The following is a 12,815-nucleotide window of genomic DNA, read 5'->3' on the forward strand; positions in this document are numbered from 1 at the left end:
TGTCACGTGCCGTTCCCTCGGAATTGATCACTGCACCACTTCACCCTACCATCCCCAGTCCAATTTGACGGAGCGCGTCAATCGTACGCTCAAACCGATGTTGGCGGCCTTTGCCGAAAGTCAAAGGGACTGGGCAGACCATTTGAGTGAGCTCGCGTTCGCTATTCGAACATCCGAGAGTCGCTCAACTGGTTTCTCGCCCGCCTTCTTAAATTTTGGAAGGGAGTTGGCAAATCCGGTGACCAGCGTCACTCAATGCCAGCTCGAGGACGAGGAGGCGCCGGCAGACTGCTCTGCTTACGCGTCGGCACTTCGGGACAGGCTTTGTCGAGCTTTCTGCAAAGCAAGGCAAAGTTTGGCGTCGGCCAGGGCTCAGCAGAAGGCCCAATATGACCGCAAGCATCGCGACCTAGTTTTTGAGGTGGGCGATCTTGTCCTGAAGCGCAACCACGCCCTTAGCGATGCCAGTAAGGGGTTCTCAACCTCGCTCGCTCCTAAGTGGCTTGGTCCGTACCGAGTGGAGAAAGCTTGCACTCCACTCGCGTACTTGCTGAAAGATCCCCAGACGGGAAAACTCAGCCGTGCCCATATCGCAGACCTGAAACCCTTTGTATCACGGTCTGACGAGCTGGCGCCAGAGCCCTGCGGCACTGCGCGCCAGCAACGGGGCACACCCGGAGCGGCGGACCGCATTCGGACCCCGCGCCGGTATAATCTGAGGAAGCGGTCACCTTTGTGATCTCGCGCCGGACGGCGGACTTCTCCGCAACCGAAGGCCCTCAGTTTAGTCTAGCCTCAGTATAGGTTAGCTTCTTTACGGCCTTTTCTCGTAAAGAAGTTGACCCCGCCCTGTCTGCTGCCAGTGTTTCTTTTTTTTTTAAGTGTTCATGTGTATTTTATGTTTCTTTTGTCTAATATTAAGTGTTATTTGTATCTTGTTTTTTTTGCCAGATGTTTAGTGTCAGTATGCTCTGTGTTTACTTTTTTTTCGTGTTCGTTTCGTCTACCGCGAAGGGAGCTGTGTGTGACCTTGAGTGTCGGTGCTTGCCGGGGGAGAGAGACGAAGGACGCTTTGCGCCTACGCTCGCGCAGCCGTCGGCGGTGTGTGTGCGTGTGTAAGTGCGTGACGCTTCAGTGCGAGCCCGCGAAGAGTGCGTCATGGCTTCCCCCCATCGATGCGGACGCTGGAGGTGCTGGGGGGTCATTGACCCACTGACGTCAGACCATCTGGCTGTGCTCTGCTCTCGGCCGTTGTCGAAGAAGCCCCGCTGCCTTTACCACCATGGCTCCTGCGCGAGGCCAGCTGAAAGCAGCTATATGCTGCCGGCCAACGCCATTCGCAGCCAATTTGGGTCGGCCTCCCTGAGCACTGGAGAGGCCCGGCTTCGCGCAACGTTCCAGCTTCATCATCGAGCCAGAAATGCGGGGCCTCCGAAGCACAGCCGAGGCAGCGTTCGTCGGACTCGCTGCTTAACAAGACCAGCAACGAGCCATCAGTGAGCCCCCCCCTTCCGGTACCTCTGACCTCGCACTCGGGCATCGCACAGAGCGGACACTGTCACGCCTTTCCGCCCCTCCGCGCACTGGACGCTATCCCCCTTCAGCACCACGAACACTAGTGCCACGTTGCTGTGCTCCCTTCCGCAGTTATTTGTATAGTGTCATGTGTTTACTTTGTGATTTATGTTTTGTTTCTCATTTGTGATCTTTTTTTTAGCAGCAGTAACAGGGCTGGACTGAGGTTAGCTGTCGCTCATAGCAGTGTCATTTTAACTGCATGGGTGACGTCCGGCTGCCTTTTGCGGACCGGTAAAGGGCAAATTTAGGAGAGGGGGATGTGGGAATTGAGGCTAGCCCGCTGCCTTTGCGCGGGCTTTGCCGCCTTTTCTGCCGTTCTCATGTCCCGACATGTCTGCCCTCCTTCGCTGTCTGCCGTGGTGGGAGAGCGGAGTGACGTTTAACTCCCTCACCCGGTAGCGGATGTTGACGGTGGCGCCGCGCGCGGGGACTCCCAAGAGAGGTTTTCGCGCGCTGCGTCGGGGGCGGTCAGATACTCTCCGGGACAGCAAACGGTGAGCCACGCTATCTTTTCGTCCGTCGACTCTCGTCAGTCGGGGCTCGTCGGACTTCGCTGACGGCGCCTGGCGCCCAAGGCGAACGCTCACCCGCTGTTGCCCCGCTGCGTACGCACGGCCGAAGGGCGGTACGGTGTCCTAGTGCGTGGCCTCGCTACGCCGACCCGTCTCCCTTCGAAGCCAACGCGAGCGCCTTTGCCCTCGCTCGAGCAACCGGGCCTTTGCTCCGGTGTCTCCGTGGATCAGCTTTACCGCGGAGACGTGCTCGTGGCACCCCTGTGTAGTACTTTGTGCCCGTGGCGTGGATAAGCCTACTTGCTTTCCCGCCGCGCCTATTTGCAACGGGCTGTACTGCGTTTGGTGTTGCCACAATAAAGTGTTGCGACTTGAGCAGTATCGTGTTTTCCCGCCACGGCGACGGTTAACGCGTGCCCTGCGGCTCGCTAAGACCGGACCCACGCTGGTGGCCGTACTCCTTCGGGATACGTGTACACCACAAAGCACATCTCATCGCAAAGAAAAAAGCTAGAGATCTTTCTCCTGGTCATTTGCCATATGTCTGGAAAATCATGGGGACCATCGAAATTATATTTACTGCAGCTATACCAGCCACTTTTTATTGAATACATTTGCTACAGTGCTCCTGTCTTCTCTCATGCTCACAAATCGGCTGTACATACACTCGAAAGAGCTCAGGCACGTACCCTAAGAATTTGCGTGAGAGTACCTCAATGTACTTCTACATGGGGCACCATTGCAAAGGCACGCGCTTGTCCAGCTCGTGTTTACCTCCAACACGAACCACTACGAGCACATCTGAGGCTACTGACATTTCATTGAGACCATCCACTGCCAGCCACTTCTAACACACGACCCATTGCTGCATACTCAGAAGCTGTTATGTCGCAATAAGATCTCTTGCCTTCAATTTATGCACCACATGTTATTTCAAACATACCACTCTGGACAATTGCTAACCCAATCGTGCGACTTTCGCTTTCAGGGATAACAAGTAGTTCCAAAATACCCACTGCTGGTCTTAAGTATTTCACTTTGTCTTTTATTGACTGTATGTACGAATATACATTACACATTTTTGAAGACAGCTCTGTCACGCAGACCTCCTCAGCAGCAGCTTTCACTGTGCCACAAATAGGAATCACTCAACGCTTCAGAATTGCACACCTGACATCATCTAATGCCACCCAGCTGACCGACGTCCGACAAGATCCGTGCTACATTTTATAGCAGAGTCCAGCAAAATGGACATTATTTTGTGACACCAAACCAGCACTTCTGGTAATTCAAAACTACTTGAAACAAAACACTGCATACAGTCCTCTGGTGTTTGACATAATGAAATGTTGAATGAGGCATTTCAATGCGAACATACCGTTGCGTTGCAATGGATTCCCAGTCATTTTGGCATAGCTACGAATGAACAAGCTGATGCAAAAGCGAAAATGGAGCGCAGTAGTGGCGACGTGACATCAACTCATTTTTCCCCGATATGACATCAATGCCTTGCTGTCTAAAGGTATGAAGGCATCTATGCAAGGACTATGGTATGATCCAGACTATGGCCACGAGCGCATTTACAGGCTCGACTGTTGTCGTGCTTTTCTCCTTATGTTCAGACTAAGAGACCAAGAAACGCTACTACTTAGACTGCGGCTGGGTGTTGCATACTCACAATGATACTTATGCGAGATTGGACAAGAGCAAAATTCTAACTGCCACTTGTGTAACACGCTAGAGACTAATACTCACATCATGTGTGTGTGCCCTTTATACACAATTGAAAGACGATCTCTTAGGTGCCTCACAGATGACGTCGACTGTTGACTCTTTTCGGAAGAGAAACTTTTGGGTGTTTGGGAACGTGTAGATCATGTCCAACGCAGTTTAAAGAGCCTGCTCACATTTCTAAGCAAGACAGGTTTAGATTCCCGTCTTGAGAGCATCTGCTAATGTAGAGAATTTTGTGCATGTACTACACCGAACGAGACATTGTAGGCAGTGACTCATTGTACTATACCACAATCACCCCTCATCGTAACCTGCTCTTTCTTTCCCTTTCCCCTTACCTCCGTGAGGAGTAGCAGGCCAGAAACCCGCTGTGAAGGCCGACCTCTCCTCTTTCTTCTCATTGAACACATTCTTCTTTTTATTGTTTTCTTCGCTTAGTATCCAAACACTTACCTTTGTTCTCACTTGCAAACACTGCATTAATAATTTTTATTTTAGGTCTATCAGAGGAAAAACCACAGAATCCACTATGGTCTCATGTTAGTTTTATTCCGCATATTAGATAAGAGTGGAATCGCCTTTCAGAGTCCGCACAAGCATTGTCTGCTACTACATTGATAAATTGCATTGCGAGAACAAACACGTAGAGTCAAATCTCTTGATCATGACCTTTTGAGGGGCTAGTTCCTGCATCCAAAGCTACTATAGCTGTTTTTCGGTGCCGCCGATTTTTTTTATATATATACTGTAATGTATGACTGTTAGGCCCCATAAATAATGTTTGCTCCACACGTGCTCACATTTCTGTGTGCGCCGTCAGCGCAATAGTGATAGTTATTTTACAACTACTCATATTTCATCGCTCAATGGTGCTCTGCATCAATATTTCAACAATATATTTTACATTATTAAGCCGGTTTTGAATAATTTTGCTTTTTTTCTGGTACCAGTATATGCACTACCTGCATCCTCCCGAGTGTAATGCTAAAGTATGCAGGCTGATGAACGCATATTTATATAATCGAGAGAACGTAAGAAGGTATGACTGAAACAATGAACCTTTTATTTCAGTTCCAGAGGTGTCCCGTATAGGGAGTGCCTTTCTGATTAGGCAAAAGCTGCCGAAGGCGCGCACAGACGCATTTAGGCATCACTTCCCTCTTGGAGTGAAGCGCCATATCTCCCAGAGGTTGTGGCCCTGGAGCAGTTGTTTTTAGGCGCTTGTACTCTGGCTGCTCCCAAAAGCCACAGCGCTTCAGGACTTGCCAAATTTTCCTGTATACCAGCTTGCGCTTGGCACTGTTGGTGTTTGCAGGTTCAGCTCCTTTTTTGGGAAAAGGCAGCCAGCCTTGAAGAACTAAGCAAGGCTCCTGCCTGCAGTGCTCACATCCAGTCCAAACCTCTTTCTCTCCTTCCAAGGGATGTCATAAGGTACGAATAACCTAAACTTGCAAGGTAGGAAAGAAGCTTAAGAGTGCTTGATATCATGACACGCAGGCCAATCGCAGTTGACTGGCTCAAGAACCCTCTTTTTTTTCTGTGTGCTGCTCCCAAGAATCCAGGTACTCCAGAAAATCCGAAAGAGCTGTTGTTGAAGAGGAGTTGGGTTTCAGGGCTTCTCTTGGGTGCCGAGACGTCATAATGGTGATCAGGCGGTTGATCCTCCTGTAAAAAAAAATTCGAATCATTATGAGTTTAAGTTCCTTCATACACATGTTATATTATGGCTTGCATGGCAGCCGCACCTTAACTTTGCACTTTGTACTGTCTTTGTTGGTTTAGTTTTAATCTATGTAGTGGCACTTCTGTACAATACGTGAAGGTCCTACGACTAAGGAACTATCTATGAATAAGCATGCATACTAACTTGCTCACATCCAAATAACATCTCCAAAATTCCTACTTGAAAAACTCCTGTGTGCCATTTATGGGTCCTGTCTTTGCCTCAATTTCATCCCTGTAAAGGTGGAGCCCTTGAAGAACTCTCTCCCCAAAGAGTTGGAATGCGTAGGAAGCTCTCTGCTGCTCGAATGAAGTTGGCTCCACGTGGCACTTGGTTATTCCTGGCATTGCCTTTAACGTAAGGCTCTTGAAGTCAAGATCGTAGGCTTTCTTGACATGCCACAATGACACCTGAGGGAAAAAAATGCTTAGTAAAGCTGGGAAACAAAGCAAACAGCACTTTTTCTTTCACCAGGTGGTTTGAAAGATGTCGAATTTCGTAAACATGTGCCCTTTTTCATAAATGGCAAAAGAAAATGACTTCGGTCTCCGTCTGGTGTGTTAAATGAGCACTTCAAAAGCCCGTTCCGCAAGCACTTTATGAGGTGGGGAAAGTCCGATACAAAGTGCAAATAACGGCTTTGATCAACTGGATGATTCACTTTGCACTTCACGCTGCCACGCGTTCCCTTTACACCGAGCAATGTCCACATCCGACGGTTCCAAGTGGCGCCGTCACACGTTATAAAGTCAACAAAAAGCCCGCTCTTCTCAGTAAGCACTGTGGCCTCTACCATTATTTGAGCTAGCAAATCGCCTTTGATGTTGCCTCTGGTTGCAAATGTCCCGATCACTTGCGTCCATCCACCGACGAACAGAACAAGTAGGATCACCATGCTGTGATCAGAATGCGTGGTCCTGTCTGCTGCAGAAGTGAACGGTCCTAAATCTACAAACCCTTCGATTTGACCTGACTGCTTCACAGATATATGCTCGGCAAGCTTGAGCTCATCTACAAGAAGTCCGCCGTGCTTTTTGAATGGGTCCATGTCTTGCGTCTTGTTCTTCAATTCTTCCAACACTTTTTTGCTGAAGCCAAATGCTGATTTGTACAGAGCCATGTATCGTTTCAGTGTTGATTTGCCCGGAAGGGAGAGTATCTCATTGTCCCTGATGTGGTCATAAAGGCGGGAACTCTTCATTTTCATTATGATGCATTCCAGGATCCACAGCTTGTTATAGCGGAAACCTTTCTTTTTTTGCTGCTGCTGCGGCAAAGGATTGTCTGGCACATTCTTGTTGCTTCTGGGGAAGCTTGGAAATCTGCTCACTTAGTCTCTTCGGCTACTGCTGCATTGGATGCCCGCATCTTTTCAACATCTTCCCTCATTGTGGAAATCCGTGAAGCGAAGCGCTTGTTTTTACGTGCAAGAAACCTCAGCCTTTGGGCAACACTTTTGGAAGCCCTGGAAGGTGTTCGTTGTACTCTTGACCTCCTTGTCAAGAGAGCCTTCCTGAAGTATTTGCAGCTCATGCACTGTCCACCTGAAAATAGAAATGTGCGGAAATTGTAGCAAATTCTGACTGGGACGTGAACAAGAAAGCACTGCCAGTACTTATAGGCGCCAGAATGCGCCAGCAAGTAATAAATTATGTAACAAAGAACTGCACTACTTCAGTCAAGTGAAAATCGGGTGACTCGTTACCCACCTTTGGTTGTTACTTTGCCGCTGCAGTTGATGCTGAAATACGTCGCATGCTTGATTTTGAGCTGCTTCTGGAGTCCTGCTGTTAAAAAGCAGGTGTCATAATCTTTGGCATTCAGAGCACCAATACAGAGTTCGGTAGCTTCCACGCTTTCCAGCACGCTTTCCGCTTCTTCCTGACATTTAATGATGCGCTCCTCAATCAGCCGCCCCCTCACAAAGACCTTGCAGTAGCCATCGGGCGGTTTATCGCAGAGGAACAACACAACTTTTTCGGACGTGACAACGCCTTCTTAAAGGTAAGTCGACGAGCAATACATCACTCCGTTAAGGTCAGGATGGTGATGCATACTCCAGTACTTGGAAGAAGTCTTTAAACAATAACAAAACGACAAGCAATGCTCGGGCTCCGCTGGAACGTCATTGTGTGTCAAGTCGCAGTCCTCCCCTGAATCACCAATAGCAGCTTGTGGAAATTCAGTGCAGTCAGTCTCGAGAGCACTTCGGCTCTTTTTCTTTGCGGCTGCATGGTCATTTTCGCACACCTTCCTTTTAGCTCTCGGTTTTGGCATCTTCTTCGTGAGGTACTGCGGCAAATTAGAAAGAATCGTGGGGACGGCGTTTTCCGACAGCATCGGTTTATCACGAGGAATGCTTACCTCTTTGCCATCTATATGGTGCACGAACTCCTTGATAACAAACCTCGGTTCGAAATGCAGTTCGCAGACCGCAGAAAACTCATCCAGTTTCTTATCTGCACGGTGGAGATTTCTTTCCCACTCCTTCCGCCGTTCTTCATCACGCGGGACGCTGAACAAAGACGCCTGTGGTGCATCCTGCACACGACTGTACCCAGTTCGACAACCGGGCGCAAAACAGTAATTTCGACGGCGGTTAGGCATCTTCACGAACACATACTGCACAATGATCCAAGCATAAAGCACAGAACACGCACACGGGGTAGCCACGTTGATCCAATCGAACCGATCGAACTGAACTGAGCGAACCAGCCCCGTCTGCCAACACGGCCAACACGAACCAAGAGAGGTTTTTCAGGTGCGTCAAGCGTCAGCGCCCCTGGTGGGCATCGTGGAAGTCGACACAGAGTGCGCTATGGTGGAGCTATGGTGGCTAGAATTGGGAGGTGACGCCAACGGGAGCTCGGAGCCGCTCCTTCGTTTCGAGCAGCGCGGCGGTGGCGCTGTCGGCGGAATGGTGATGCTAGTTACGCGCGCGCGCCTTGAGCGCGCGGACCTTTCAAAGATGCTGTTGCTGAAGCATGATTCAGATAAATTGGCGATTCAGATAACTCACTGTGACGATGGCTGATAGAACGCCATTTCAAGCATTAAAAGAAATTGGCTGCCGCTGCAAGACTTCTGTGACGTTGAATCTGCGCAAATTAAAGCTTTCGTTCGCATATCCCTGCAGTGTTTTGGAGTGCAAGGCGACGGCGTTTTTTTAAAAAAAAATATTACCAAAGTTCTGGGCGAGGAAAATAAAACAAATATTTATTGCACATCATATTATTAGGAAGATCTATTGCACATCATGGAATACAGGGTAAAATAAAATAAAATGAAAAAATACGCACATTTACATACGCTCGGGAGTAGTTAAAACATTGAAACATTGCACACAGACAGCGCATCGCTTGGCACTAAGTAATAAGAGGCATACAATCACTTTCCACTCGGCAAAAAAAAAATCAATAGAGCTTAAAGTTACAATATCAAACTCAGAGCACGCGTCTAAGCTTCAGCAATTTCATTCTTTCCTGCTTAGCGTTTCGTTTGCTGTTCTGGGCTTTCACATGAAAGTGGAGCCTAGTAAGAACATAAAACTTGATAATTTTGTTTGTGAGGTACATACTGTGGTCAGGGCAGCCAACAAGTGTAAGCTTTCTTAACTGCAAGAAGGAAACCAAGTCCATGATGCTGTCAGGTTTGACTTCTGTAACACTGAAGCAGTGGGTAAAAGTGTTCTCGAGAGTGGTCACGAGTTCATTGAGCTTGACTGATGGGTACAGCAGGCCTCCTCGGTCAACAGCAGCCGTGAGGGATGCTGCAGCTGGAGATGGATCGTTCTCGCCTTGTAGGAGCTGCTGGCTGCACTCTGCACATTTGGTGCTTGCAACGCTTTTTCTTGCCACATATCCAGCCATGTAGAATATGAGTCTGGCATCGCTGCTTTGCACGACCATGTCTGCATGCTCGGTGCCGTGGCCGTATTCATTGAGCACTTCATGTGCTTCGGCAAGGTTTCCTACGTCAAGAAGCTCGTCTAATTTCCTCCGAGGAGTGAGGTCCTTTCCGTTGTCAGCTCCCAGCAGACTTCTCAGCAGTCCTGAGGACACATTGCTTCCTTTCGGTGGTTTTGCCAAATTCTGGAAGCTCAAAGTGTTGACCGAGATTAGGAACTGGGAGGCAGTCGGATGATCATTGCATCCAGACATTTGTCGGACGATTCCAAACAGCCTCTCCAGGGGGTCCTGACTCAAGCGGCATGTCATCATATAGCTGAAGTTCAACTTCATCGTCAGGTAGCGGAGAAGGTGTAGCGTGCTTGATAAGGTAACACGAAGCCCCTCGGCTGTACTGCGGCTTAGGAAACCTCCGGAGCCAGCAGCTGTTTCCCAATCGTCCAGGTAAGTCAAGAAGTTTTGAATGCACTTCTCGTGCATCCCTCCAGGCTTAAGTGCACCCGAACTGCACCTTGAAGTCATGGCCTCAATGAGCCTTCTCATTCTTTCCACAAAGCTGACTGTCGCCGCTGTGCTCCCATGCTTTTCTTCGATGGTTGCATTGTACAAGAAAAGGCCTCTGAGGACTTCATCACTGTAAAGCCGCACTGCATAATTTACCCTCATTTTCTCAAAGCCATTGGGATGCACAACCGATTTGCTAATATGAGGCATGGCTTTGAGAGTCGTGTCATGCTGTTCGTCAAGCTTCCGGGCACAGTCAATAGGGTCAACACTGGCATGGCCTTCTGGCAGTTTCACGCCCGTTCGAACAAAGGTGTTCCTCACACATTTAAGAAGGTGTGGGAAGTCCGAGATGAAGTGCAGAAAACGTTCTGGGTCTGTAGGGTGCTGCCTTCTACATACTGTGTTTTCTTTCCTGCCGTGTATGCCGAATGAGTGCCACATGCTTCTGTTCCACGCAGCTCCATCAGTGGTGATAAAGTCTACGTGCAGACCGGCGTTTTCGCTCATGACTACTGCTTCGAGGATTATTTTGCCTAACGTCTCGGACTTCACATTGCTGCGTGATGCGAACACACCAATAATCTGGTGCCACGTGCCTGTAAAAGGCACGAACAATACTACAAGGCCATGGTCACATGCTACGGAGCGCTCACTCTCTGGTGTGAACTTCCCAAGGTCCACAAAACCTTCGATGGTGCCATCGGTTCCCAAGCTCAAGTGTTCAGATAGCTTAATCTCATCAATTAACAGCCCACCATGGCGCTGGAACAAGTCCATAGATTTTGTTTTTTCCGCCACAGCAGCAAACACTTTTTCGCTCAGGCCGAATCCACTCCTGTAACGCTTGAGATATCGACGTAGTGATGTTCGAGAAGGCAACGCCATGATGTTGTTTTTGCGTATATGCTCATAGAGGCGTGGGCTTTTCATGGACATAATAAGGCACTCTAGAGCCCATTCACTTTCATACTTCATCCCTTTCGTGGATTTTCTTTTAGCCGCAGCAAAGCACGCCTTGACTTGTTGCTGCTGCTTAATGGGTAGGGCCTTCACCGCTTCTTCAAATGCTGTAGAATCATTCCGTGCATTCTTTTCTTTCATTTGTTTGATGAGTGATTTAGCCTGCAGGACACTCAGGCGACTCCTTTTCGCTTGCGCTGTTCGCAGCTTAAGCCTGTATGAAAGCTTTTGGGACTGGGCCACATTTTTGCCTTTTCTTCGCCTGTAGGACTCACGATTCAGGAGTAGTCTTCTGAGGTGCTTGCATTGTGGGCAGGCTTTTTCTGGCGTTGGAGCAACCCCACGGCAAGATGGGCTGAAGGTTCTGCCATCAAAAGTCTTCTCCTTGTACTTTAAATTCACTCCAAATTCACCAGTTTTACCAAACCCTCTGCATGGTATCATGGAGTCGACGTCGCGAAGCAACTCTTCTGCCATTTCGATGTCGGTAATGTCAAGGGTCTTTATTTTTGTGGCTTGCACAAAAGCTGTCGCTTGAAGTTTGTTTTCATCTGATGTCATTAGCACATACTTGTCAATAGTCAACTTGTCACCATCTAGTGCGCAAACTGTAAACACCGTGGCGTTGTCGGCTCCAGCAATTAGATGTCGAGCCCAGTAAGCGCTGGGAAGACCACACTTGCGGACGTCGGGAATTGCGGGCACATTCGGAACAGGTATTTGGTTACTGTCGCTTTCTGTGCTGTACGAGCCAGCTGTCTCCTCGCAAGCAGACGTGCTTGGTTCCTGACGCCGAATTTTCGATGGTAGGCCGCAAGTGGATGTTCTTGACGTCCTTTTCTTCGGCACTTTCTTTGAAAGATACGCAGGAACATTTGGGAATATGGTTGGCACCGCGTCAGATTTCAGCACCGGTTTCCCTCGGGGAATCTGAACAGTTTCGCCGTTTATCACATGCGTGTAAAAACGCTCAGTAAACTGCTCGTCGAAATGAAGCTCACATAGCGCCGACTTCACGTCCAACAACTTGTCGGCACGGGGTACGGCTCGTTGCCAGGCTTCGAAGAGGGCAGGGTCTTTGGGAACAGAGAAAAGAGAAGCACGCTGACCTTGCTCCCTCGATGACACATAGCCGCTCGTGCAGCCAGGAGCAAAGCAGTGGCGTTGCCTCGCTTTCGTAGTGCTGGAGTTCATCCTAAGGTCGGCACCCACACTGTCATGTCAGCAACTAAATACATTTTGCCATAAGCGAGACATCAACGCGGAAAACTGCACACACCCAGACACGCTTCCAGAGGCGAACCAGCGAACCCAGCGGCGAGTCGACGAGAGAGCGCGGAGCGCGCGCTTCGCCCGCATCACTATGCCGACAGGAGCGCCGTGGTGGTCGTCGCGGCGGCGCTTGAAAACGAGGATCGCGCGCGCTCGGCGAACATGCGGGCGCTGGCGTCACCTCCCAATTCTAGCCACCATAGTGGAGCACCGCAAGGATAGGGCATTGAGCACACTGCCCCTATTCTAGTACACTATACACACACAATGGGCAAATAATGGCTTGACTCGGCTCGGCTTGCGTCGACGTGGATTTTCCCACTCAGGCCTTGGGAGTGCAACAGCTCCTTCGCTGTGGGCCTTTTAATACTATGAACTGGCCTAAAACATACTGAAAAGGCCAAAATAATAACAAAACAAAAATTGCAATAATTTTGTGGCTTGCAAGTGCGATATTTATTGGTTTATAGTAGCTTGTGCACAGCGCAGGAGCTATTGCCCGGCAACCCCTGCGTCTCCCTTTTTTTATTTTTCAGTAGTGTTTGGTGTTTTGCGACCTGAATCTTTTTCTCCTGGCTTCAACTTCTCGCTCAACAACCTGACATTCATAGCCTTAATTTA

The 12,815-nt window shown here is 49.1% G+C and overlaps 1 protein-coding gene and 1 pseudogene across 1 annotated transcript; one reads left to right on the top strand and one right to left on the bottom strand.

Moving 5' to 3' along the window:
- LOC119186801 (uncharacterized) overlaps positions 1-12,815 on the top strand; it is an 81,629-nt pseudogene that overhangs the window by 15,939 nt on the left and 52,875 nt on the right.
- LOC142765552 (uncharacterized) lies at positions 4,353-8,300 on the bottom strand. Its single transcript, XM_075866702.1, has 2 exons — positions 5,728-8,300; positions 4,353-5,489 (listed from the first exon to the last, which is right to left on the bottom strand). The coding sequence occupies exons 1-2, from the start codon at positions 5,892-5,894 to the stop codon at positions 5,342-5,344; spliced, it is 315 nt and encodes a 104-aa protein (XP_075722817.1). The 5' UTR covers positions 5,895-8,300; the 3' UTR covers positions 4,353-5,341.

The sequence above is a fragment of the Rhipicephalus microplus genome, chromosome 6 (genome assembly GCF_043290135.1).
Source record: "Rhipicephalus microplus isolate Deutch F79 chromosome 6, USDA_Rmic, whole genome shotgun sequence".
Taxonomy (NCBI): Eukaryota; Metazoa; Arthropoda; class Arachnida; order Ixodida; family Ixodidae; genus Rhipicephalus; species Rhipicephalus microplus.